This window comes from Trichogramma pretiosum, unplaced genomic scaffold (genome assembly GCF_000599845.2).
Source record: "Trichogramma pretiosum strain Unisexual culture from Peru unplaced genomic scaffold, Tpre_2.0 scaffold37, whole genome shotgun sequence".
Taxonomy (NCBI): domain Eukaryota; kingdom Metazoa; phylum Arthropoda; class Insecta; order Hymenoptera; family Trichogrammatidae; genus Trichogramma; species Trichogramma pretiosum.
In genome coordinates, this window is record NW_019641622.1 from 1,285,165 (window position 1) to 1,312,452 (window position 27,288).

The 27,288-nt window shown below is 36.3% G+C and overlaps 5 protein-coding genes across 7 annotated transcripts; 2 read left to right on the forward strand and 3 right to left on the reverse strand.

The window, feature by feature from the left end:
* Nucleotides 1-287: 287 nt before the first annotated feature.
* On the forward strand, nucleotides 288-8,857 carry LOC106649687 (VWFA and cache domain-containing protein 1). Its single transcript, XM_014367248.2, has 9 exons — nucleotides 288-441; nucleotides 912-1,591; nucleotides 1,661-2,586; nucleotides 2,659-3,174; nucleotides 3,273-3,616; nucleotides 5,145-5,467; nucleotides 5,548-5,935; nucleotides 6,020-6,329; nucleotides 6,437-8,857. The coding sequence occupies exons 2-9, from the start codon at nucleotides 1,061-1,063 to the stop codon at nucleotides 6,729-6,731; spliced, it is 3,633 nt and encodes a 1,210-aa protein (XP_014222734.1). The 5' UTR covers nucleotides 288-441; nucleotides 912-1,060; the 3' UTR covers nucleotides 6,732-8,857.
* LOC106649688 lies at nucleotides 3,759-5,118 on the reverse strand. Its single transcript, XM_014367249.2, has 2 exons — nucleotides 4,587-5,118; nucleotides 3,759-4,487 (listed from the first exon to the last, which is right to left on the reverse strand). Exons 1-2 carry the CDS (start codon nucleotides 4,788-4,790, stop codon nucleotides 3,777-3,779), a joined length of 915 nt encoding a protein of 304 aa, XP_014222735.1. The 5' UTR covers nucleotides 4,791-5,118; the 3' UTR covers nucleotides 3,759-3,776.
* A 770-nt stretch (nucleotides 8,858-9,627) lies between the features above and the next one.
* Nucleotides 9,628-16,178, forward strand: LOC106649490 (uncharacterized protein CG10915). Its single transcript, XM_023458987.1, has 9 exons — nucleotides 9,628-10,895; nucleotides 11,574-11,675; nucleotides 11,751-11,975; nucleotides 12,048-12,350; nucleotides 12,506-12,824; nucleotides 12,903-12,998; nucleotides 13,084-13,223; nucleotides 14,260-14,805; nucleotides 14,880-16,178. Exons 1-9 carry the CDS (start codon nucleotides 10,674-10,676, stop codon nucleotides 14,892-14,894), a joined length of 1,968 nt encoding a protein of 655 aa, XP_023314755.1. The 5' UTR covers nucleotides 9,628-10,673; the 3' UTR covers nucleotides 14,895-16,178.
* A 5,075-nt stretch (nucleotides 16,179-21,253) lies between these two features.
* LOC106649566 (threonine--tRNA ligase, cytoplasmic) lies at nucleotides 21,254-25,094 on the reverse strand. 3 transcript variants are annotated; one of them, XM_014367023.2, is made up of 7 exons: nucleotides 24,662-25,094; nucleotides 23,806-23,883; nucleotides 23,158-23,741; nucleotides 22,558-23,073; nucleotides 22,029-22,484; nucleotides 21,660-21,949; nucleotides 21,254-21,584 (listed from the first exon to the last, which is right to left on the reverse strand). In XM_014367023.2, the coding sequence occupies exons 1-7, from the start codon at nucleotides 24,722-24,724 to the stop codon at nucleotides 21,436-21,438; spliced, it is 2,136 nt and encodes a 711-aa protein (XP_014222509.1). In that variant the 5' UTR covers nucleotides 24,725-25,094; the 3' UTR covers nucleotides 21,254-21,435. The 3 variants fall into 3 exon arrangements, with proteins under 3 accessions (XP_014222509.1, XP_014222508.1, XP_014222510.1); XM_014367022.2 differs by lacking the exon at nucleotides 24,662-25,094 and adding an exon at nucleotides 24,421-24,629; XM_014367024.2 differs by lacking the exon at nucleotides 24,662-25,094 and adding an exon at nucleotides 24,153-24,365.
* Nucleotides 25,095-25,452: 358 nt separating this feature from the next.
* LOC106649619 (UPF0488 protein CG14286) lies at nucleotides 25,453-26,631 on the reverse strand. Its single transcript, XM_014367093.2, has 2 exons — nucleotides 26,487-26,631; nucleotides 25,453-26,290 (listed from the first exon to the last, which is right to left on the reverse strand). The coding sequence occupies exons 1-2, from the start codon at nucleotides 26,502-26,504 to the stop codon at nucleotides 25,694-25,696; spliced, it is 615 nt and encodes a 204-aa protein (XP_014222579.1). The 5' UTR covers nucleotides 26,505-26,631; the 3' UTR covers nucleotides 25,453-25,693.
* Between the last annotated feature and the right edge of the window lie 657 nt (nucleotides 26,632-27,288).

The window sequence follows — 27,288 nt, forward strand, 5'->3', positions numbered from 1 at the left end:
CACTCGCGCGAACGGGACCCCCTCCGCAATTTCGCGTGCGGCAGCTAGCGCGAAGGCGACAAGGACAGCAGCATGTGCTGCCGCGAATTCTCAAAAGACACATACACATAGACTGCGGGATTGGCGGCGGGGGAGGGTGGCAGTGCAGCAGCAGCAGCCGCCGTCTTCGTGCGCACCAAGTATGCGTGTATATACATAGGAGATCTATATAGGGGCACAGGCGACATAGCCCAGAGAGAAAGAGAGACAGAGGATAAGTGTACGATATATATTGTGTACAGCTCCAAACGAAGACTGAACTGTGTATATACATTGTGTCCCTCCTGTGCCTACATTTCCTCAAACATTTCGCGCATTGTAATTCATCATGCTCTGTAGGAAGATCCTTGGAAATCATTTTGGCTCAATTGTGGCATCGTCATGTTTTAACGAGAAGTAAAGGTAAATAAATCGTGTTATAAATGCGCCAACCGGCTTCTCCGCGTTTCTCTGTGCATCTTATTTTCTTTTGCCACAGTGTGAGATGCTGTTTTGCTTCTATTCGGGCTCGAATGCCTCTCACTTTCTTACTCTCTTTTTTTTCTCTCTTTCTCTCTCTCTCTCTCTTGCTCCTTTTTTTCACTTGCTTCTTCCTGCTTTCGCCCCTAATATTACATTGCATGCGAAAATTCGTGATTCATGTCGTACTGCAAATTTGGAGTCAATTCGCGTTCGCATACGCTCCTAAAGCACTAAAGTTATGTTCGCGCTTATTGACAGCTTCCTTGCAATATCGGCCCGTGCATAAACCGTATACAAGCTGATTTCATTTGAATACACATCCGCATGTAGATTTTATTACTTTTTCTACATAACTTCAAATACATCGCGTAAGAACGAAAATAATTAATTATTTGTTTTTTATTTTTCAGTTGATCATTGGAGCATTTCAACTGCAATCAAGTCTCTCAACAGAGTGAAAAACAAAAATTATAAAAATGTGATAAAACAAGTTGCTAAAAATAACTCACAGTGCCATAATTAACAAGCTAATCATAAGTTGTCAGAAAATATTAGTAAAATGAATGGATCAACAATGGTATTCCTCAAAATGAACGTTGTTCTTCTTTTGGCTTTGTTTGCTACTTGTTTGGCAGCAGATGAAAAATTAGTAAACATTGCACCTAAATGTCAATTTGGTAAATCATTTAGAAAGCAAATCGATGTACAACCATTAAATGGAGCTTGCCTTAGAGACATGGTTGTGCACTTATCCAAAAGTTTACAAGGTTTAGCAAATGATGAACTTGGAGTCAATAAGTTCCAAGGACTGCTAGATAAGATGGACTTTGTAGATACCATCACTCCACTTAGCTCTAGACTGAATGATTTAGCTAAAAATCTTAATGATAGACTTAAAAAATACACAGATTTATTACGAGATAGCTATAACATTATACAGCCCATATTACTTAAGCAAGGTCAGGGTATTTACTCTACTGAAAAAAAGTCTGATCAAAGTAGCAGACCTTTAGATATTTGTAATAAAATAACAGATGAATTAGCTATGAATTTAAGAACTCAAGATTGGAAAAATTTGCATGTTTTACCAGTAAGTATAATCGTATCGTAAGTATCAAAGCAATGATTATCTTTATTTATAAATAAACTTCTGATTCAGGTATCGCAGCCAGGTATAATATGTGGTCCTCCAAGTTTAGCTCACAATATTGGTCCATTACTTCTGGCTCAATGCAATCGTGCTAAAAATATACTGCTATTACTGGAACATAGCTCAGCATTTATGTCTGATAAAGATGTTAGTTTGGCTCAGATTACAGCTAAAACTATAGTTCACATGTTGACTGAAACAGATCGAGTAACTGTGATAGGCCTTGTTGGCCAAGGCTCTGCACTTTGTCCAGAGCAAGGTTTACCCCAAGCTACTGATATTCATAAAATTAGACTGGATCATCATATTGATTCAATGATTCCAATATTAGTGAATCAAACCTTCAGTATTAATGTTGCTGAAATGGTGAAAAATATTACAGGTGAACTAACTATCGTGCACTTAACTAACACTGTTACTGATTATTCTGGTGTTAACGACTTAGTTCAAACAATAAAAAATGATAATCTGAAAGTTTATTTGAAGACAATCATGATACGATCAAACCAACAAGTCAAATTGGAAGACAAAGATAAATTTTCTAATGGTTCAGTAATCATGTTACCAACTCAACATGTTCTTGGTTATGAAATAGCTAAACTTTTTGCTGGTTTAAAATGCAACAAAGATGATGTCAAGCCTTATTACTTATCAGAGCCATATTTTGAACCTTACAGCAAGTCAATGATGGTATCAGTAGGGCAGATTACAAATACTGCCCTCCTGTCATTTGATGTACGTCTTCAAGAATTTGTTGAAGATATAACATATTTCGACGCTGGACCACACCAACTGCATGCCTTACTTGTTGATAAGCGTGGGCTTTTATGGATGCACAAAGATTTTCCAAGAGTTGAAATGATTGTTGAACAGCCTCTTAAAGTTTACATACATGATCTTGAAAATTTACAAAAAAATATTCTTGTCAGTACTGGGTAAGAAAAAATGCTTTGAAATGAATTTCACTTTATCTATCTTTTACAATAAATATTAACTTAATTTTTTAGAATGTCAGAACAAGCTGAAGGTGTAATTGAAATTCACACACTCCTCAACACCACAAAGCAAATTCATTGGCGTCATCTCGACTATTTTGATTTAATAGTTTGTCTTGTTGTAACTCGTTCTAATGAAGATTTTATACGTGTGCCAGTTTTAAAAACCCCTCCTCCCTTACCTTCATTTTTATTGCACCATCGATTAGATTTGGCTTTGAGTTCAAACATTCGAAGAGACAGTTTATGTGCACACAATGATAATCGCGTGGCTACTCTTCAAGCTAGTGTAGTTTATTTATCACCTTGGTGTTTTAAATCACCTGCAGAGCAGGCTAAATTAATGCAAACTACACCAGCTGATACAGTTAGAAGTTACATGGCTTATATCAAAGACGAAACAAGACTTCTAACTAATCCAGGAATGCAGGAAAGTGTAAAAGCTGAAGTAGCTATGTTGGCTCAAATTCTGGGATACTTCAAAGACAGACATGATAATAGCCTTCTAAACAAGTACATAATTCAAAGGTTTGTAATTCATTACCATTTGAAAAATTAATTCAAGAATTAATTGATTTTATTACGCTGTTACCTTATTCAAAAGTATACTAAAAAAATATTTTTAGGTACGTTACTTCTGTGACAAGTGGTGTTCTTGAAGTTTATCCAGGTTTGGTCCTTGATTCAGACCTAGATCCTAAACGCCGTGGTTGGTACTACAAAGCAATTCAACAACCAGATCGCATGATACTTAGCCCACCTTACTTAGATGCTGGTGGAGCTGGATATGTTATTACATTGAGTCAAGTTGTGCATGAAGGTCGTTCAGTTGGTCTTCACTCAAGTACTGATCCTGTTCTTGCTGTAATGGCTATGGACTTTACACTGGGGTATCTCTCTAAAATGTTGGAGGAATTATTCCCTGTTTGCAGTGTAACAAACATCAAGTGCTTTTTAATGGATGATAAAGGTAAGAGATATAAAATATAAGTACAAATTATAACTCATTTTTAAGAGTTATTTTTAAAAAATGTGTTTATTTACTAAAAGTTTAAAATTAAGCCTCGTTTTAATAACTAGTAAAAATTTTGTACAATTTTATACAAATTTAAGCTACGTTTAAATTTAATTTATTTTTTATCTTCTTTTTTTCCTTTTGGATCTCTAGAAACATTTTTGAATGATTCATCTTTCCAAGGCTGTCTTATTTTGAAAGACTCTTGTATATTTTTATTTTTTCTCAAATCATCAACATTAATTTCATCAATTTCAGTATTTATGAGACCTACTTTTTTCTCTGGCTTATTATAAACTTGTTTTGCTAATTCTCTTTCAAATTTCCAATCATCTTCAAAAGCTGGATCTTTTAATGCTTTGTGCTCTTTACCATCCAAACGTTGTTGTTTTCGATTACCAATTTCTTCTAACTCAGGTACATCCTCACCTTGAGGTATAGGAATATCCTCGCCTTTTTGACCATCTTTTAACAATAGATTTTCAACTTTCAACAACTTTGGAGGTATCATAGCTGCTGCTGCATATCTATTCTCAGCATTGAGAAAATTATACGTGGAGCAGGCTTTGTAAGTCGGTAAAACTTCTACATTGATCTTATGTTTTCTAAATATATCTTTGACTTTCTTCACAATGGGAGAATTAGCTGGATAATTATCATCCAAACCCACAACAACGACATCCAACTTGGGATGCATGTTCAAGAGCAATGAGAACGAGTCCTCGTTCATGTCCTCGGAGCAGGCTATGTTCCAACTCAGCATGGTCTTTGGGAACAGTATCAACGGTCCTACCGTTCTGATGCCATTGTTGAGAACGAAACCTTGCTAAAAACAAACGAAACAAAAACAAAATCGATGCAATTTTTAATTGAAACAGAACCATGACTCGAACTTGTGCAATATCGATGCCTCGCTCTCGCTCACCTCGCTCATGTTGTCGATCATGAGGCCGTAATCGAAATTTTTGTTGAGTATCGTCACGGTGGTCTTGCCGTCCTCGTCGTAAGAGCATCTTGCCGCGGTCGTCTGTAAACACCGAAGTCCGTCGCTCACTACGGGGGCGACGAAATTTTTGGCTAAATTTCGACTCGGTGCAGCCGACATCAATTTCATCATTAAACTAGCCATGTTTTTTAACGCTATTATTTACTTTTATCGATGTCACTTGAATCAATCAAACTATAGTTCGAACGATCATCGACGTTGTCTGGAAGTTGATTTCATTCGCCGATTTCTGCAAAATAATAACAAACGTCTCTCACTTTGGGCACGATTGAATTGAGGTTACGATTGGTGTGTACTCTATCGAATGCCGTCTGCACACCACTGCAGAAGCAGTCGACGGCGCGTAGTCGCTTGCAGAACATATCGCGAACGATATCATTATGATTATTCCGTATTACGCGCGACCGCGCAAAAACTCAAAATGATCAGCACTCGAACACGCGTAATGACGTAGAAATTATTTCTCTTTTCTCACAGGCTACCTGGTGTACCACCCGTCGCTGCTTCAAGCCTCGAGCAAGATCGAGCAGCAGCACCTGACCCAGAAGGAGCTGCTCGTGTCCAACGACATCCTGAATCACGACCTGTTCGTGCGCAAGCAGGTCTGCGCCAGCCACATGGACGCCACGGCCCAGCGCTACTACCAGTTCAACATGTCGCTGGACGAGGTGCTGACCAACATCGTCCACGGCGAGCACTGCGTCATGTATCAGCTGGCCGTGGTCCCGGGCACCAACGTCTTCCTCGGCGTCGTCAACATCACCTGCAATTATCTCAAGGCCTTCTGTCCCTGCAGCACGGTGAGTATAGACGACGATACGATCGCAGCTTATTTCAACGATCTCATTTCATTTGGACCTTATTTTTTTCATACGCCCAGATGGACCGGTCGTGCATCAATTGCAATCGGGTCGATCAGACGGACTGCGAGTGCCCGTGCGAGTGCTCGCTCTACTCGAGCGAGTGCTCGTCCGCGCGGGCCGACGAGGCCCTGGCCGATCTCGAGCCGTGCCCGGCGCCCCAGGAGCAGGGCTCGGGTCTGGCCTCGCCCTGGATACCGCCGTCGCTGCCCGCGCTCAAGCCCTGTCGCGGCTACAGCTGCTCGGACTTCGCCAGCCAGAGGGACTGCCTGGGGGTGGCCGGCTGCGAGTGGTGCGAGATCGACGCCGACGGCGAGAGCCGCCTCAAGCGGCCCTACTGCAGCGACTCGGCCGTCTGCTTCCGCGGCGTCTACGGCTCGCCGATACCTTACGGCGACGGCACCTACAGTGAGTCATATACTTCGCTCGTGCTTACACGTAATTGACGGAAAAATTTCACTGACGCTTCGTTCGTTTCTCTTCTTCTGGCAGACTCGCAATCGACCGAGGAGATACTAGCCGGTGAGTGGCCGTCGGTGGGCCCGGTCGCCGGCGGCATACTCGGCATCGTCCTCATCCTGGGCATCGGTCTCTTCTGCTACAGGCTGCGCAACATACCCACGGGCCTGGAGCACGAGTGCCTGCACAATCACAACTCGCCGGACACGCTGCGCATGACGCATCTCGACTGCGACATCGAGCCGGCCGATCTCGATCGCGAGCCCAAGGGCAGCATGGACTCGGCCCTGCTGCGAGACGTTATCGCGCCCATATCCCCCTATAGAGTATCGACCAATTACAGGTGCGACGAGTGTATTTCAAAAATTCTATGCGTTTTTCGAGCTTAATTTTTAATCGCTGGCAATTTGTTTATTCTTGTTTTTTTTTTTTTTTTTTTTGTACGCACAGACGACCAGCCGGTTGCGAGAGCGATCACGGCTACAGCACCATGACGCCTCACGAGGACTCGGAGCAGCAGAATTTCTCGGAGCCGCTGCTGATTCTGTCCGCGGACGAGGCCAGCGTGTCGATGATCCGTACGCCCATCGCCACCCTCGACTCGCCGGCCACGTCGACGTCCACGGCCGGCACCGTGATCGGTACCAGCGACCTCGGCATCTCACCGATCACGGATCTCGGCCCGTCGCATCGCATCGTCGCCGCCGTCGACGTGCATCAACACATGGAGACGAACTATTGTTAGCGATACTAGCGAGTACGGGCTGACGGCGACGATGATGTCAGCGGCGACGTTAATCGTTTTGTTTGCTCGCGACGCGCTCGATATTGACTCTTGCCTCGTTCGGAGTCGTGTGTCGCTGCGCGCTCAACGCGTGAAAAAAATTACTACGTTTCACAGGGTACATTTCATTAGCTCGATTAGACTTTGTTTTGATCGAGACGATGAAAGAAGCTTCGATTTTTTTTATACTCTACGAACGTTGGAATATTTCCATCGTTAAATTATGATTCTCGAATCATTGCAATATCTCATTTTATTTGATCATTTATAGAAATGATTGCCAATGTACTTTTGACACGCGACATAACTTTCTCAAAGTCTTATGAAATTCATTTTTATGTAGTAATATTTTTTGTTAGTGCATTGAAATGAAATTAAGGCAGCTACTGCTCTGCAGTCTTCGGTTAGCGCTCGTTATCGGGTGCAGTGATGTGCTCTTTTTTACACACGATGTTTTTCGCTCGTATGGAAAAAATGATGACATCAACGGGTCTTCGTGCAATTTTTCATCGAATTCTCTATTCAGTTTTCAATCGCTTAGTCTGAAATTGTTCACCGTCGAACATTTTTTAAAAGCAGTAGCTTCGCTCGGCTTTCAGCGCTCGAATGCAGATCAGTCAGTAATCCGTTTTCAAGATGTGTCACATTTACGTGTACAATCACAGTATTAAAGCTTTAATTTGATTGTATAGATGTTTTTTAAAATCAATTTTTACAAAAACGATAGTTTTATAAATACTCCGGTTGATGAGATTACGAAAAATTAACATAACGATATATTGTTACTTATTTTTGATATTAGTTTCTTAACGTACATGATTTTTTCATGCCAACCATAATTTAGTCGTCGATTTTCAATTGTAAATTTGATTCGATTTTTTAATTTTTTAATGTAATTTTGGATAATTTAATAATTAGCTTTATCTAAAAGTTTTCATATGTAATTTAAGGTATTATAATAGTTATACCTGATTTATGTTAATGTAGTGTCCATAATGTAAGTTCGTCTTCCAACTTTTTTAAAACGATTTGTTTCGTTTGAAATGTACACGTCCAACAATTATGAATTTTTTAATATCTCTGATGGTGGCATATGTTTCTTTATCGTGTACTTACGGCGGTATATTGACGCTCCCTATGAAGAGTAACACTTCTCCATTTAATTTAACACTTAAACGTGCTAATCTTTGTGGGGAACATCCATGTACATTTTATCGAAAGATCCATATGTCCTTGATGCAATTTATTAAATATAAAGAGAAATTTTATATGCAATCATATTAGTCATATATGAAACAACTACTTGTACAACATATGAACAGCAGTGCAATTATATATTAATATCTACAAGTAGTTATATAAACCGGCTTGATGATCTGTAAAAATAATGTCCAAAGTTATTATAAGAAAATTATGTAATCCAATAATCTAGTTTTAATGAGTTAGTTATACGAGATATTCATATTATAAATATTAAATATAAATGTTAGAATGATATTAAATGCATTTATGGCCCAGTGCATTTTTTATACGTAAGGCCGTTTTCAATGAAGTTTTTGTACGATTTTTACCTCGTAAGATTTATTAGTATACAAAAAGAAAATGATCTGTGAAAAATTTTTCTAAAAAATGCTTATTGAAAGTAATAATTACGTGCCGAACCTTGCTAAGAGATTTACGTATTGTTGAATCGGCGTTTTCGGTAAAAAAAAAATATATAATTGAAAAAAAATTCATCACACGAAGTGTATGTCCCTGAGTACAAAAAATTAAAAATGATGCCCCCTAATTGTATTCGTAGTGCCAAAGTACCTTTACACAAAAAAAAACAAATACGTAAACATCGAAACCTATTTTTGTACTTTTTCAACCTTATTCATTCAAAAAAAAATTGTATCATATTTATAACAAACTGTAATAATATACTCGAAACATTTAAATCATGTGAGTAATTTAAGAAAGATAAATTTGATGATAGATTATTGGACTGAATGCGGTGATCTGGAAAGCAAAAATTTAGCGGTACTTGACACCGCTAATGACAATGCATACAAAAATGAGAAAAACCTTTTCTTATTCATTAAAAAAAAAAAAGAAAAACACGATGACTTATACGATTTATGTTCATCGTCGAGTGTTTTAGTGCCAAACCGCAGTATAAAAAGCCGAATTTAAACGAATTAATTATATCGCATAATGATTATTCGAATGATATTATAAAAAATAATTCATGTTAAGCGCACCGAAAACGTACGCACAATTAATATTTCTATATCATATGTATACCATATCGGAACTGAACAAGGTAAAATAAAGTGACAAATATAGATATTTTAATCCGCCCCAACAATTGCCTGTATATCAATTATATATACTTAAACGAATGTGAAATCGGCATTGTATTTATAGTAGTTTATAAACGTAGCAAATAAGAATTAATGCTCACATATTTATAGTACCATGTTTTTTTCATTGTGTTTTTTTTACAAAGATGAATTAGTGAAGGTAGTTTTAATACTCATACGTCCTTATTGAATTGTATAGTTTATAAATCGCAAATGTACGTAATAGAAGTGTCAATCTTCAAAGATGAGAGGAAAAAATTGCGAGTGCGGTCGAAGGATCGGATTTTTATCCCCGAGCGCACGTTTTATGTGGTTGACGATTGTTTTTATTCTAAAAATTAATAAATAAAATAACTAAGAAAAAACATTATACAAGATTAATTGTCATTCAACCGATCCAAAATATTTGTCACGTTTCATTCATACCAGAGTCCAGACATGTCTGAATCAATTTTCGACTCTTTCAAACCCTTATTTCAGGTGGCGCTGGCGAGATCCGGATAATCTTTGGCCGCGCGCAGCAGGAGAAGAGAATAGTGCGGCGGAGTGCAGTGTGTGTGTGCGTGTATGCAAGTTAGCACTCTTGGCTGCAGTTTTGGGGCTTCGCGCACTTTGTTACATGTATAGCTATACATTATAGAGCGTAGTACTACGTGTGTGTATATACCTACTTAAAGTCCAACGCAATCGCGTATAAGCTCCTACTATGTGTCGTAGTCGACGATTGAAGTGCATCATTGGATAAGAGGCGCGCGAAGAAGAGGAAAGAAAAAGCTCAAGGCACAACAATAACAAACAGAAATATACATATCCGCGACTTTGCCTATGACATAAGAGCGTAAACTTGAGAAATATACAATCTACACGTCGTCGAGTCAGATTCTCGTGTGTCAATTGCACGCGCCCGAGTCATCGTCATGTTGTATCGGTAATAGTGAACAATTTTTTTTTTTATATCTAAACATCAAGTCCAGCGGCGTATCGTATGATGCATTCGTCGTCGGAGCGAGACCTAGTCGGAGCAGTAGCAGTAGCAGCAGCAGCAGCAGCAGCAGAAGCCCGTGGTAGCAGTAGTAGCAGCATCGATGATCAACAGCGTTGTGGCTTCGAGAGTCATCAGTCGTGGGCGTGCGATTATTATGACAAGCGAAGGAGCAGCAGTAGCAGCAGCAGCGACTTGTCAACGACTGCAGTGTAGAACGTCGCTGTCGTGCGAAAGTCACATCCACGCTTATTATTAGGGGGGGAACCGAGAAAAATTAGCAATTCAGTCTGCTCGCGACTACTAGGACGAGAGGATGACGCGTCGCTGCTTGTCGTCGAGCGGCTATTTATATAGATAATTTTATACTGTAAACGTGTGGTGAACTGTGTTCTGTTGATTCGGTGCAGCCGCGCGCGCGAGAGTGTGGTGCGCGACTTGCCCCTAATCGAGTGCATCTACGTGCGTGTGCGTGAGTGCGTGCAAACAAAAATCCCAAGGATACAGGGTCCGCGGGAAAAATTGGCCAAAGTGACGAGGACGAGCAACAGCAGCAGTAGCAGCAGCAGCAGCATTATGGCCAGCACTGGACCGAGTAGCAGCGGCGGCAGCGGGCCGACGACCACCGTCGCGAATTCAGCTGCTGCTGCCAATGGACCGGACACCAATACCATAATCCGCGCTGCGGCTGCACCGCTGATCATGGCGAACATGTCGCCCACGCAGAGGCAGGAGGCGGCTGCCACCAACAGCAACAATTACGAGCCCCTCGACAAGACCACCTCGAACACGCTCAAGGTGAGTGCAGCTGCTGCAGGCGCGTTTGCGTGCATGATTGATGGGTCTGTCCCCGCGGAGGGATTGCAATTGTGTATGTGTACATATAGAGTACCCTCCGTGTGTGTACTTATCCGCCCGTTAAGGTTATGGGATACCATGCAAAGCATTCCGTGGGTGTGTTTATTTGTGCGACTGTGATTTTAGGAGTAGCGATTCTGACAGAAAGAATTCTTATCTGTGTGTGAGCTCGTGCTATAGCCTGTCAGATGCGATCTCTCTAAATGAATTGATTATGTCTCTAATACTACTATGTTTTCAGTAAAGTAAACAATTTTAATGTTTTTATAAAACCATCCGAAATAATTATTTTATAATCTTCATTGTGTACAGTATTTAGGAAAATTTTATGATTGTCAATTTTTTTTATTCACCTCAATCAGTCTTTAACTACTTTGATTGCATTTACACTCAGAGTATTAATTAAGAAGTACAGTGCTAATTTAATTAGCATTTATAAAATTACTTTCAGTTAACAAAACAAGTAAATTAAATAGTTTTCTTGGCTAATTGAATGAAGTTACTTTTACACATAGTGATGATTTATTTAATTTCTACTCATTGCATAGTAATAGTCTAATAATTTAAGTAATTAATCAATGTACAGAGAAAAATCTTGAAGAAAAATTATCTTTTTAGCGTAACCCAAAAATGGAAATGTGTAAAACAGATCTGCTCAAGTTACTCGGTTACTTAGAAGGAGAGCTACAAGCCCGAGATATTGTGATAGCTACATTGAAGGTATTTATAAAAAAGTTGATTTTTTTTTAATAATTAATTCAAAAAATACTAAAATGATTTAATTTTTAAATTTAGTCTGAAAAATTGAAGCAATTACTAAATTCAAGATACCGAAGTGGAACATCTGACCCACATTCTGCATTATCCAGAGATACTGCAATCACTTGTGGCTCAAGTGGATCTCAAAATAATCACATGGAACAATTAGCAACTACTTTAGAAAACTTAGTTGGTCGACAAAGGTATCTGAAGAGCCATATGGCAAATCTCTTAAAACATTCAGAGCTTAGACACAGAAATGTATGTAACATTTGCATTCATTAATTCTTTGAAATATCTAAAACATCCATTGTGAAAAATTCATTATTTTAGGTCGTGAGAGAACTGGAAGAAGAACGTCGTAAAAATCAGCCAATCGCAGCGTTGGGAGACGGATCGGATTCTGCATTAGAAAAAGAACGTTTGCGTTTGATGAAAGAATTAGAACTTGAGCGTCAGGAGAAAAAGCGACTTGAAGGCGAAGTCAAAGTAGCTAATGATGTTCTTCAAGAAGAAAAAAATCGGCATAAACAAATCGTTCTAGTTTTGTTAGCCGAGCGTAAAAAAATTATAATGAAATACATCGAAGAAAGAAAGAGATCGGAAGATCTCGCGCAAATTCTCAGTGAAGAAAAGGTAATACAGCTTTAAATTAGTAAATATAGACTCTTTAATAATGTTTAAAATAAAGATTATGCCGCTGTAAATTAACATTTTGATTAACTTGCAGTTTCACACCAAACTTTTTATTGTGATATTTACTTACGAAAACTAATGATTCGCGCTTGCAGGTGCGCGTCAATTCAATGGCTGAAAGCCTCGAAGAGGAAACCAAAAAAGCGACTTTAATGGAGGCAGAAATGGAAAAGCAAGCGGTCTCTTACGACATCGAGAGATCGCAGTATCGACAAAGCACGGCAAGCAAAGAGAAAAAATTCAACGAGCTCCAAGCCGAGAACGAAAAATTACGCGCCGAAATCGAGCAGCTGCGAGAACAATTGGTAAAACGGGGTGGAGTTGGAGTGACGCCTCCACCGCCACCGGCAAAGCCAGCGAATTTGGCAGCCATGCCTGGACTGCGAGCCACCGCTGCGAATGCTGTCGCGAGTGGTAGGATTTTTCTGCATTCATTAGTTTTTATTATTATAAAAATAAATATAACGTATACTAATGGCCTGATATTTACAGTAAAAGGAGCCGTATTAGGGGCAGGAACGCCTATGGTCAGTAGCAAAGTGGTTCAACCCACGGCTACGGTATCGAGTGTTCCAGTCAGCGGTCCGAGTAAGTCGCGATAAACTTTTTTTCTCATTTGCTTTTAAATATAAAAATATAAAAATATTGAACGCCTGTGTTTTTTCCCCCACAGCCACAGGCATAGCGCGTTCCGTGCAACCAGGTCAAGCGTTACGAGGTGCAGCGGCATTCGTAGCCGCCAGTTCGATCGAGTCCGCGGCGAGTCAAGATTCTACGCCTGCACAGGTAAACTATCCGTACTATCCTAGCCATTCTACTCTTATATGAGGAGAGTTCAACGTTCCCGATTAATTCTCTCAATATTTTTAAAACTATTTTTCCGAAAAAAAATTTATTTTCGAGTGCCTTTTGAAACTGAACGCATATCAAACTCCCTTACCTAAAATTTTTAATTTCTTGTAACAAATGTATAATAATCCCCAAACACCAAAGAATTGAAAAAAATTTAAGTAAATAATTGTGTGCTGGCGCAACATGAGCATGACGAAATAAGTATACCTAGACAGATGCGGCGTGTTATCCCGAAGAGATTATCTGCGCACCAATGAGATTTCTATTATTCAATTGAATCCGTATAACTGATAGTACTATTTTACCTTTCACTTTCAAAAACACCAATGACGACTAAATTTTATGATGCTTAGCGAATTGTAGATTTTTAAGGACGAATCTAGTACAAATAGGTTTTAGAAACCATTTATTCATCATACGTTTAGTATGATAATTTTAGCGAAAAACTAGCTTAAATAAGATTTATAAATTATATTTTATTTTTGCTATCATATACATAAATACTGTAAATGTCTTTAGTTTAGCTGATAATAGTATTCTAAATAAAAAAGAGAATAAAGTTGTAGCTGAAATGTTTGACAAGGCAAACGTATTGCCTAGCATCTAGTCTTGTTAGAAAATAAAGCTTAGTTTCTTCTTGAGATAAAAACTTATCGCAAAAAAACGAACTATGTAAAAACCTTAACGTGATAGGTTTCTTATTACATTTAAATGAAAATTACTGACGTTTTTTTACACTGCGGTGTGCACGATTAACGTGCATGAGTGAAACATTTTACTTTTCGAGAAACGAGTATGAGGTTGAAATTGTTTGGCTTTGTAATATAAAAAACAATTTTCTATTGCAGTCCAGCTTTTCGTTAATTTTATTTTTGCGTAGTACTGTACTGTTATGGTAATTTTGGAATTGTACTCAAAGAAATAATTTATTGTATTAAAGCAATGTTGTTTCAGAAAAAAATTCAAACTCTTTCGTTCTTTTTGTATATCCTGATATCATGAATGTGAATTATGTGTTTTTTTCGATCGACTACACTCATCTCATACAAACTGCCTCTTATTATTCTTCTCTAATTTTAATCTTTTTCGCACTAACAAAATAACAATCATTTCGTATCCTCGTCTCCTCTCATTGTCATATCATCGAACATGTGCTTTTATCAATTCTCAGGGCTTGAAGCGGCCAGTCGTGCCAGGCGCAGCGGGCTCGACCGGTACAGTCATAGCCGTGAAAAAAGTCGGCGGTGTCGCCCTGGCCGCGGGAGCTGCGGCGGCGGCGGCGCTGGCCCGAGGCACTCCGCCACCGGTGCCACCCAACAAACCCATCGTGCCACCGAAAAAGGACGCGGCTTTCCTGCGCCGTGCCGAGTCGAGCGCAGCTGCCATCGGAGAAACGGCGGCGGCTGCGACGACGACGCCCGTTAAACCTCAATTCGTTAAGCAAAATACGGTGATCGCTAATCCGGCAGCGGCGGCGGCGAACCCCGTCATTCCTCCAGTCGTCGCCGCCGTCGCCACACCGGCGCCTGTCGTAGATGACGAGGTAAGTTTGAAAAATATAACCACGCATCGAGTCTTATCATTGCGTCATGTTAACGATATGGATTTTCTCCGCAGGCTAAAACACGCTGACTTTTCGAGAGCAGTGATTCACGGCTGATTCGAGACGGCAAGTTAAATATAATGAACGAAGGGGAGAAAGAGAGAGAAATACCGAAGAAACATCTTCGTGCAATTAATTGATCTTGATACACCAACTGCATCGTAAACACCTTATACAAGCATTACACAATTTACACGTAATATATCTTTTAAATTTAAAATCAAAAGACGAATTATTCTCACTGACAACTTTTGTACATTATGTACACGTGACGAAGTGTCAAAAACGAGCATTAAAAGTATTTGAAGCATAATACACATGCAAATATACAGGTTCCTATACGAACAAAACAAAAAAGAAAAAAATTAGATCTCTAGTACACATTATGTGTCATTACACATTTACTACAAAAACCGACTCATGGAATTCCAACTAATCTAAGACGAATACTAGGTTATTTGAAGTATATACACCTGCTCATTTCATAAAAGTATTATACACTGCCTTTGTAAAATCATTTACAAAAAAAATTATACCTTCATAAAGATGCAGATTATTGATTATGCGGTACAAAAACGTAGGATACACAAAGACACACCACAATAAGTATATATTTAAGCATATTAATGTTTGCTCTCTTTCACAACAGTAAAAAAAAGCAAACTTGAGTGTGATGAAATGAAAAAAGAACAAATTGTTTGCTAACTATTAGCATGAGTCTTGTGAGTATGAGAACGAACAAAATGAGACGAATTTGTACTACGGTTTTATTTTGATTTTTATACCTTATGAATGGTGAACGATTTTAAGAATGCTTTGTTACAATGATTTTTTACATGCCTTCCGTGAAGGCCAACTCATTAACGCTTCAAGTAAAAAGTTTTGGAACGTGTCGTGCAGCTCGATTTTTCGTGCGAGTAATGAAATTGTGTACTGTTTCGTTAGTATAGAAAAAATCCGATGACATTTTATATGGTTATTTTAGTATCTAGTATTGTCCTTTTTCCGATATGCTTTTTTTGCATATACATCACACATCCGAGACACTTACCGATAATATAATTAAAATGAACAAACAAGTAATGAGTAACATAAAAACGAAGCAATATAACATACTTATTACATACACTGATTCAGAACCAATATCGGAATCACGGAAACGAAGATAAATTGCGATCTTTTATAAATGCGCAACCTGACGCGTTGCTTCTAGTCCGCAAAAGACGTATATATTATAAATACATTTGGCGGTGAATGTATATTAGCCGCGAGGTATTCCGAAAAGAGACTTATTAATTGTTATTGTTGTAAATCCGACCAACAGAAGAAAATTATGAGAAAAAATAAAAAGTAAAAGAATCGATATTTGTAAGATTATATTGAAAAAATGCGTTAGAATTTTTTCGTGTGTAATTATTAGATTTTAGAAATTAAGTATAATTTAAATGTTTTAACATTATCTAGTTTACATGCCTTAATTCTGAATACTTTAACAGTAGGAATTTTTATGGAAAATCTGAATGCAAGTGTATGACTGATTTATTGTTTAACTGATCGATTGCATTTTAATGACTAATGAATAACGTCTCACTTTTTTTGTGATGATCTTTTAATTGTGATTTCTTGTATCCTAATATACTCACATGATATTTTGTGTATACATTATTGTATTGTGTAAATTTAATTTTTTTACCGTTGCATTTTATATACTGTACATATAATCAAGATCTGTATTGAATAATTTATTCTAATATAACATCACAAATGTTGTACTGAATATTAATTTAAAGATATTAATATGTTGAGCGTTTAAACTCGATATAAAAACAAGCAAAAAAATAATCACATAATGTACTTAATAAATACGAAAAATTAAAAAAAAAGCTTAACTTCTTGAAAACCTTTGGTTTTAAAATAACATCGTTAGCCAAATAAACACAATTTACAAGTACATACAAACAATTGTATCTATTGTATTTATTTTAAATTTGTGTGAATTTAATCATTTTCGCTGAAACAAAGTGCTTAATTTTTTAATGACGAATATGTTGTTACATTGGAAATTTGAGAGTATTGTACTGAATTGAGAAACGATACAGTAGATAATGTGTGTACAGTCTTCCAATATCTCGATTTGTTATACTTATCTATTTATTTTATTATGTGTCATTGTATCAAGGATGAAATTTATAATGTCAATCGCTTTATGAGTTTAGGAAGATTTCAAGATTGAGATGAATGTTTGAAAATTTTGTAAATAAATCTTTTTAGAATAAGTATGCAGTACTGTAAAAAATAATAATCATTTCAATTGAATTAAAATAAATAATCAGATTTAGAACAAATTAAATCATGTTGATCAAATTGTCAAAAAAAAAAAAAAGAAAAAAAATATTAATATGATCAGATCTTACTAATAGTGAAATAGCGTACATTGTTAATAAAAGTATGTAAAAAATGTTACCACTATAAGGTTGACGCAGTAAAATGATCAAAAGTAGAGTCTTAAAATGAGATAAAATTTACTGGAATTCAAAATATCAAGTAAATGAAAGAAAATGAAACTATGACGACGTGTTTACTATAATTCACGAAAACCGTTATAAAAAATTTATATGGGGTGGATCTTGTGAAAAAAAATTTATTCTCAACGACTATGTTTAAAAAACATTTTCTTCGGTTATTGTTTTAACTGTGCAACTGGAAATGATTTATAAATATCTACCTCTTTTTAAAAACGTATGGAAATCAATAGAAGAATGATAAATGTGTCAAAAAAACTACAGGATAAATGCAGGTTCTATAAATAATACCCGATAGAATTATTGTAAAATAAATTTGTACAATTAAATGACATAACTACTGCATAAAATAGTACATAAACAAAATATTCAAATTTTAAGTAAAAATGATACAATAAAAACATCTTCAAGATGACTATGGAAAAAAGTACTTTGAAATTTAATGAGTAATTTGTAAAAATCATTCATTTTATCATTCGATTTTATGTATTTATAATTTTTTATTAAATTACTTAATTTTTTGTTCTATACGAACTGACACTAATTTTTGAATAGATATTTTATCTTATTTACTAGCGCTATTCATTCAAAGTAAAATTTTCTCAAAAATGTTTCAAGGTTTCATAAAAATTATGAGAGAAAAAAGAACATTTCATGAGAAAAACCCAGCGGTCGATTCATTGGCAAGTTGCTTCTTCCTTATAAATAATAACTCATTTTCAAATTTTTTTATTTCTACACAACAACGTAGGACAGGAAATATATTTAGACAATACAATAATTTCAAAGACTTTTTATGTAGTTACAACTTGACCTTTAAAAAAGTAACAAAATCAAAGATAACTCTTATTTTATTTTAAGGATGTAATTTTTAACACATTCAACGAATCTTAACGTTTTTATTCTCGTTTTAATTGGAACTTAGCACGCCATAGTTCCAACGACACGATGAAGGTATTTTTCCAGACCATCAATGACGTACAACAGACAGTGCAGGTCGATGTCCGTGACAATTCAATCTAGACACCGCTTCAATGGGCCACGTTCAATTGTCTCTATTTCTGGCAATAATGCAAGAAGTTCGGTATATCGGTAACCGAGCAGATTGAATTAACTTTCGCTTTTGTTACAATTCTGACGATCCTAATTTGTCTTGATAATTGCATAAGTTTGGGCTACTTGATTCGATCGCCAATAAATATTCAGCGTTCACTTACTTTTTTTGGAAGTGAATCACAGTGTAATGCGATCACTGATCAAACGTGCAACATCAAAAATATTTTTGATAACAGAACATTTTCCATTTTTACTGTACAGCAAATTATAATGTTTGCATTTTTATTGTATTAAATTTGCACTGCTCAATTACATTTAAAATAATACATTTCGAAGTAATAAAAACAGCTTAAAATTACGATATATAGTACATACAGAAACATATTTTATTTTTGCACAAAATGTTTGCATGTTAAACTTAATTGTCAATTAGCTAAAGTCACTTAAAATTGTTCACTCTAAGGTCATTCACGAACGATAAAATATGTATGATGTAAATATTGGAAACATGCTGCAGATTTGAAATCAATACTGTTGAGCTTTGTGCTATGAATGAACTTCATTGCACGTTAATCTGTCCATCCATAAGGATAGCTATAGTTATAGGATATAGTTATTCAAAGAATAATGGGTGTACGAGATACTTTAGCACATAAAATAATATCTTTTAAAAATCACCACTATAAAGAAAAATGGTCATTAGCACTACTGAAGTTTGTGGGCTTAGCTTCAACCATTCATTGTCACGAAAAAGGTCATCGCATTATTTACTACGCATCGGTATCTAAGCTCACAGTTGTCATTATTATTTGCCAAACTTGTCTTAGTGGGTTCACTCTTTTTGAATCATTCAATTATATATATCAATGGATGAGTACATCACTTGGATTAGCTCAAACTACGCGTACATCGATTTCTCTTGCATGTTATTGTACTTCGTACTTCTTGTCATTATATATTTACATCGTTAAAGTAAAAGATATTTCTTCTATAACTACTAAATGTAATAAATTGATAATTTTAATGGAAAATGTTCTTTTAAAACTCGATAAAAATGATAGAAAAGATAGTAAGTTATTAAAAATATTACTTGCATACAAATTAGTAATGTTAATAATTATCAATTTTATATTTTTCTTGTATCCGTTTAACAAACTGCCATATTCCCTTAGATACCTATTATCTTTCAGAACAATTTTTTCATCAATTTTTTCTTATCAATATTGTGCTATAGTAAATATTTCTCTGTTTGCTTATAAAGTCATCAATAAAAGACTCAACATGGTGCTTGATGAATTGCATCAAAGTCTTGATATTATGACAAATACCTCTAACGGTTATGTAAATCACATTGTTGATGAAATTTTGCAATTATGGAAGCTTCACATAGGTGCGACTAAATTATCATTTCGGTTGCAACGATTTTATTCACTACCGATGATGTTTTACATTTCTTTCGCTTATATTGAAATGATCGGATTGATTTTTAATGTCGTATATGTAATATTTTTTCAACGAAATATAACTTCGGCAGTTTGGGAAGTTGGAAATATTTTGTGCACTTTATTCATGTCATGCAGTTTTTTCGAAATTGTTATAATGTCTTCGTTCAATTCTAATGAGGTTTGTGGTAAAATATCATTTTTTCAAAAATTGAATAAATGAATAATGATTTTACTTTTACAGTGTAAAAAAATTGAAAAAAACATAATTGAATATTCTTTCAAAAATCAACCTGAAAAGAAAATAACTCAACAAGTTAGTATAAGTTAGTAAAGAACTTTCATTCAAATTTATAATCAAATTATAATGAAATAACTGATAATTTTTCAGTTCAAGGCATTTATGATTTATTCAAAAGAAAACAAGCCATTTTTTGGAATTTTTAATTATTTAAATTTCAATTGTGTGCTTCTTTTAAGTGTAAGATGGCTGTTTCATTTGATAACTTGAAAGTTATAAAAGTTTTTAATATTTTTTTATTTGAATTAGGCTTTGGACTTAAGTTTACAATATGCTGCAATCATTTTAAAGTCCGAGTTGATAAGTGGCTTTTCTTAATCAGTATAGGTATGATTGAATAAATCATTAAATTAATTCATTGAATAAACAGAATGGCAAAACTTTTGAAATTCATAACGATTACAATAAATGTATGATACTTGATACTTTTTTATATACTTCTTCCTCGTTTACTATCCACATAAGAAAAGGACCAAAAATAATTCAAGACAAATATCACCGTGGCCACGGGCATCTTCGTTATGATCGATCATTACTTTGATTATCAATAAATTTTAGATTGATGATTATTATCGAGTAAAATAGTACATTTTTCACTCCCTAGGCGCAAAATATACTAATTTGTGACACCCCAACCTAAAGTAACATTTTACTCCCACTGAGCAAAACTAAAATGTTACTTTAGGCTGGGGGATTCACGAAAAATTGTGTTGTATACGTTTCTTCTACCTCTTTTACTCATTAGATGAAAGCTAAAAGAAAGTTGAAAATCGTTTAAAAAATCTCTTCGAAAAAAAATGTTATTCAATTTTTGGAAAGGATATTTATTTTCCTTTTAATCGCATTAAAATAACTCTTAAATTTTTTGTGTCCAATGTTTTTGAAAGTCCGAGCAAAATTGCAGTTCGATTTTATTTACTGAAACTAGCAATATGTAGTAAGTATATGTAATAATGTATATGTAATAAGTAATAAGATAATGATAATTATAAATATTTAAGTTGTTTGCTTATTAAAAAAATGAAGTATAAAACAAAAACCTATTATTTTCAAAGTCTATTTCTGATTTAATTTTCTTTTTATTTAGCATCATAATTACATAATAATTAGCTATCATTTTTGTACAAAAAATGTGAAAATTTGTACTAGTTACGTGTAAAACTTATTATTGGATTTATTACTTTTAGCAAAAGTAGGTGGCAATTTTTTTTTCATGATTTATGAAAAGAATCTAGAATTCAGAGGTAATTTAGAAGTTTTCTTCGCAATTCATTGCCTTTGATTCCTTGAAACCGTTGAATTTTTTAATAAGGTCGTCAACTTGAATCTCTCCGTGAACTTTGTTGTCTCGCGTTCTCACGTTAACTGTACCCGAAGTCTTCTCTTTCTCGCCAACGACTGAAAAATTTAACATTCAAGTTATTTCGTTTTATTTCATTTTCAGTGTTTCAAGATTATTTATTTAAATCTTACCGAGAATGAAGTTGAACTGATCTAATTGAGCATTCCTAATTTTTTTGTTAAGCGTGTCACCGTGATCGGTGTCGACTTCAGCCATGAAACCTGCTTCGTAAATACGTTTACGAACTTCTTCGGCGTACTCGTCGATACTTGGACCAACTGGGACAACCATCACCTGTCGCGGGGACAGCCAGAATGGCCATTTTCCGGCATAAGATTCAGTCAAAATGGCAATCATTCGCTCAACTGATCCCAAAATAGCACGGTGAATGATTACTGGTCTAGTTTTCTCACCAGTTTCGCTATTTAAAAATAAATGAAAATTGTAAAATAGAAATGTTGAAAAGTTTGAAGAGTATTTGAACAAAGGGTCACACTTACTTCACATAACTCAAATTGAACCTAATTGGCAACTGGAAATCTAATTGAATAGTGGCGCACTGATGAGCTCTCTTGAGTGCATCCAAAATCGTAATGTCAATCTTGGGTCCGTAAAAAGCACCATCGCCGGGATTCAAAGTCCAGGGCTTGCCGAAAGCGTCGAGACTCTCGCTCAAGGATTTTTCCGCGGCGTCCCAAACGGCGATCTCTCCCATATACTTATCAGGCCTCGTCGAAAGGCACAAGTTGAAGCTGAAACCAAAGACCGAGTAGACCTTGTCAAGGAAATCCAAGGCACCGGTGACTTCATTTTTTATTTGTTCCGCCGTACAGAAAATGTGGGCGTCGTCTTGCTGGAAACGACGTACGCGCGTCAGACCGGTCAGGGCACCGGAAAGTTCGTTACGATGCAGCACACCAAAATCAGCCATGCGGAGAGGCAATTCCCTCCACGACCTGTCGATCAAATAATGAAATAAACAATAGATTTAAATATTAAATGTATTAATTGTTGATGTGCTTAGCATACCGATTTCGGACATCGAAGATCATGCAGTGACCTGGGCAATTCATGGGCTTTAGCGCAAATGTTTCCTTTTCAACATCGAACGAGAACATGTTTTCTGCGTAATGTTGCCAATGGCCAGAAGTCTGCCATAATTTACTGTTGTAAATGTTGGGCGTGACAACTTCTTGAAAGCCTCTCTTTCTGTACTCGCCACGAATGAATTCAATGAGGGTATTGTAAATGTGTGCTCCGCGAGGTTGGAAGAAGCACGAACCGGGCGACAACTCGTGGAAAAAGAACAGCTCCTGCTCTTTGCCAATTTTACGATGATCGCGTTTCGCCGCTTCCTCTTGAATTTTCTCCCACTCTTTGAGCAGTTTGGAGTCTGGGAAACTGATACCGTAAACTCGTTGGAGTGTCTCGGCTTTCGCGTCACCCTCCCAATAGGCGGACGAGCTTTTCGTTACTTTGGCGGCTTTGATTTTACCGGTATTACGAACGTGTGGGCCTCGGCACAAATCGATCAGTGGACCACATCTAAGATGGAAGAAATTCATAATTATCAAATATGTGGTTTTGTGATATAATAGTTTTGATAATTGACGTTTTAATTTGAATTACCTGTATACTGTAGTAGTAGGGGTTTTAACTTTTTCATTTAAAATTCTAACTTTGAATTCATTGTACTTGAACATTTCTAATAAATCTTCTTTTTTCATCTCCAGCCTTTCAAAAGGCTGTTTCTCCTTGACTATGTTTTTGAACAGTGAATCAAGGCAGGGATAATCATCAACTGAAATACCTTTTTCACCAGTGTACATATCATAATAGTAACCATCTTGAATGGGTGGACCATAACATAAACAACCACCATAAACTCTTTCCAAAGCTTCACCAAGAATGTGAGCACTCGAATGCCAGAAAACAGCTTGAGCTTCTGGATTGTCAAACTTGAGAAGCTGTAGCTTACAGTCAGCTTCCAGGGGTCTGTCCAAATCCCATAATTCATCATTGACTTTGGCAATGATAGTGCTGTCAGCCAAACCTTGGCTTATACCTTTGGCCACATCATAAGGAGTTGAACGCCATGACTCAGCTTTAACAGTCTTACCATCAGGCAGGGTAACCGTGATCTCCTCTGGTGTTTTGGAGGCAATTTCTGCCTGATATTCTGCTTTAAGTTTGTCAAACAAACTTATTCTTTCCTAAAAACAAATTTAAATAATTTATAGAACAAGAAGAAATAATAGTGGTATGAAAAATATGTACCTGAATATAAGTAGGCCATGGGTTAAGTTCTTTGACCCCACTTTTTTCAGGATTAGCTGCTTTCTGCTTCATTTTTGACTGTAAACAACAACATTAAATAAATTGAAATTCAACCATTGTTAAGGTAGTTAGTTAGTGTTATTAACACTGCAAAAACCCCAAAGAAAAAATAAATTGTCTCAGGATTATTTACTTAGAGAGTTGCAATTTCATAAACAGTAAAATATATTAGCATAATGAGGGCAAATTCGAAAAGACGGTCAATACCATCTTTCATGTACGCGATCATGTACACAATGATGTAAGGTAACATAACGATTGAAACATTCACTGAATCTCATCCCAACCTTCGTGGCATCGATAACCATGACGCAAAAATCGTCGTTGCCAGTCGCAAGGCACTCGAGCGACGGGAGGAAAACAAACAACAACGTTAAAAAACACTGACAGCAAAAACTACAGTCAAAACACTGCAAAATCGCCGCAGAGAGAGTTAGGTTATGTGAGGAATATTCGCGAGGCAGCAGGCAACTTTTGGCAGCGCACGTGAAAAACGAACAACACGACGGGGCCGCAAAGATCTAATAATAACAAAAATGTGCATGAGAGACCAACCAGCGTACGAAGAGATTTCCAGCGTACGAAGATCTCGTATTTGGATCTCGAAGCTTTGGTCAAAATTGCAGACGGCGACGACGACGTGCTGCAGAGCAAAACCCGGTAAGCGCTCGGCAGCATAATCGAGGCCTGTGCACTGCACTACAATACGCCAACACACGCGCGATCGCGCCAGTACGACAGATTCGAGACGGAAGAATATTTTAGATATTTAAGATTATTTTGTAAGTTATCGTGCCTTGTCTTTCTTGTTTCCGCTGACGCTGACGTTTTGCAGACCCGCTGCTACCTCGTCTGCCATCCTGAGATATAACTTCGATTGATGTTATGACGTTGGACTCTGATGACTGTATACTGGCCGTGTGTACTCGTGCAATGCTGTTTTTCACCTAAATGTGGCACTCGCATGCGCTTATGTGGCTGAAGAACCGAGAAACTGTATATTATACACACAGCGAGTGACGTCGCTCGCAGCAAAAATTTCATCAGGTGCTTTTACACCATAGCATAGACAGTGGCGCGGGAGAATCGAGTTTTTTAATAGACAAAAAAAGTAACAATTTCGGAGTCGCAGCGCTTTAAATATCGATTCTCGCGCTGTTTTGCGCTCGCATACAGCATGCGACTTTTCATGCTGGCGCTGACCGACGTAGTATGTTAGTAATTTTATTCGCTGCTTATCAGTCATTGCGTTAATTATGAATCACGGCCAAGAGATAACAATTTCTAATCTCCAATGATGTAATTTTTTCATCCATTCATAAGCGTTGCATCTCAATGAGTCAAAGCGTGCCGATTGTAATCAAAAGTAAAAAGCCGATATTCGCCGTTTAATATTTTTCCGTATCAATAAATTATTAATCTAGCACGTGTCTCAAATTTTGATATCTATACTCAATTATTGAATAAAATTAAAAATAGGACAAATGGTATGCTTTGTACAATAAAGCAACTTCTCTGTTGCAACTTTTGTCTGGAAAATTTTTGAATTGTTATAACAGAAAATTCAAAAACATAAATAAATTAAGATTTTTTATTTTCCACTTTTTTATTTGTGAAAAATGAAAAAAACTTTCAATACAAAATTAGCCTTTAGCGCGTGTTGAACTTGTGAAGTAGTAACTATTTTATTTACATTAGTCAGCATTCTTAACTTTATACTTTTCTCATAATCACATTGTACCATGCGTGCTGATGGTAGACAACAATATTTACAGTAATTTTCATTCGTTCTTATAATACAGTAAATAAAATTCCCAAGTTTATTGAATTAAGATGTTCCTGCAGTATCTATCTGGAAATTAAATGAGAATGGCTTATCAGAACTATTTGGAACTATGAGTGCTTTTTTCTCAACAGATTTTTTGTCTTCATTAGATTCAGTAGTCTCTAAATTAATTCTCTTTGCTTGACAATGAACTTTTCTCACAAATACACCTTTATTCATATTGTCGTATTTATCTTTATGAGTTACTGAAACTTGTGACACTTCTTTAGCTAATTTCTTTTCATCTTCAGCCATCTTAGCTCTGTAATCTCCAAATAAATTTCTCATAATTTGTCTCTTCTTAATTAATGATGCATTATTACTCTTCAAAGATCTCAAACTTCTGTGCATGGCCATTATTTGCTTCTCTTTACTGTTAGCTGCATCTTTTTGTTGTTGAGCTTGACTGCTTATTTCGTTAACGGTTAATTCAAGCTGTTGAATACACCAGCATAATTCTATTTCAAACTGATCTTCAGCTTCAGGAGTTAAACCACTAGCAGTCCTTATTGATTCATCTTGATTCGTTGAATCAACTTCAGTTGCTTTTGGCAATTGTGGAGGCTTAGTTAATTTTGGTGGAGCTGCTCTATTTCTTGGCTAAAAAAGAAATATTCATTTGTTACTTGTAATGTCTCATTAAAAAATGTGCTGCTAACTGAATTCACTGAATCACTTTGTATATACAATTTATTAAAATAAACACAAAAACATAACCTCGAGCTACTGAAGCTTCAAAAAAGGAATTTATGACGATTCGAACGATAAATTGATTTCAAAAAATTAAACTACATACCAAAATTTTTTTCGGCATTTTAGCTGTATTATAGCTTCTAATCAACGATGAAAATAAAATACTGCATCAACGTACAACCGAGTAGATTATGAATAGATTATGAAACTTGCTGTTTGCGATTCTATTTTTCAAATTTCTCATGCGGTTCCACGAGAGGTGTAACTACGAGGGAACACCGTTAGATGTCACGACATGTGGGAGCAGTGGGTGAAGTGTGAACGGTTGGTCCGATCGCCTTTTCCAAAAATACGAATCAATGTTGCTGTAAGATTTTTGTTGCCAAAGTTGATTCTGAACTCAAGTATTACAAATTGTATGCCAGAAACAACATACAAGTAAAATAGTGTAGAAATATCGGTATTCTGTAAGTAACGCAGAAAACGTGTGAATAAAATGAGTGACTTTTTGAATATTTGTGTAGAACGGCAAGATGAAACAGTGAGTCTGTAATCTGCATTGATTATTCACAGTTGGCATTTCATGTCATCAGAAAAACGGAAAATTTGTACATCAGTGCAATAAATCAGATATGTGGGACTTGAAGATTGTGTTTCGATGGTTTAGTCATTTTGCATTTTTTATAGTGAAATTCAAGATTGAAGCTCGAAGAGATTCAAAAGGAAACGTAACATCCTTTGTTTTCGGGGTATGAAACAATTTTTCAATAATTCTATTACGAGTACTCGTGAATTTTCCGTTACATCTGCATTTATTATCCCCATGATATTATTTACCGTGCACAATTAATCTTCCTTTAATGATTAACGAGATAAAAAGACACTTTTTCATCGGAATGAGTAAA

Coding starts and splice junctions, on each gene's coding strand:
- LOC106649688 (XM_014367249.2), bottom strand. CDS start 4,790: ATGGCTAGTTTAATGATGAAATTGATGTCGGCTGCACCGAGTCGAAAT. Junction 4,488..4,586: donor TGATCGACAACATGAGCGAG/GTGAGCGAGAGC, acceptor GTTTGTTTTTAG/CAAGGTTTCGTTCTCAACAA.
- LOC106649490 (XM_023458987.1), top strand. CDS start 10,674: ATGGCCAGCACTGGACCGAGTAGCAGCGGCGGCAGCGGGCCGACGACC. Junction 10,896..11,573: donor CCACCTCGAACACGCTCAAG/GTGAGTGCAGCT, acceptor TTATCTTTTTAG/CGTAACCCAAAAATGGAAAT. Junction 12,825..12,902: donor TGCGAATGCTGTCGCGAGTG/GTAGGATTTTTC, acceptor TGATATTTACAG/TAAAAGGAGCCGTATTAGGG.
- LOC106649687 (XM_014367248.2), top strand. CDS start 1,061: ATGAATGGATCAACAATGGTATTCCTCAAAATGAACGTTGTTCTTCTT. Junction 2,587..2,658: donor AATATTCTTGTCAGTACTGG/GTAAGAAAAAAT, acceptor TTAATTTTTTAG/AATGTCAGAACAAGCTGAAG. Junction 3,617..5,144: donor CTTTTTAATGGATGATAAAG/GTAAGAGATATA, acceptor CTTTTCTCACAG/GCTACCTGGTGTACCACCCG.
- LOC106649566 (XM_014367022.2), bottom strand. CDS start 24,543: ATGCTGCCGAGCGCTTACCGGGTTTTGCTCTGCAGCACGTCGTCGTCG. Junction 23,074..23,157: donor CCTACTACTACAGTATACAG/GTAATTCAAATT, acceptor CTTCCATCTTAG/ATGTGGTCCACTGATCGATT. Junction 21,950..22,028: donor TTCAATTTGAGTTATGTGAA/GTAAGTGTGACC, acceptor ATTTTTAAATAG/CGAAACTGGTGAGAAAACTA.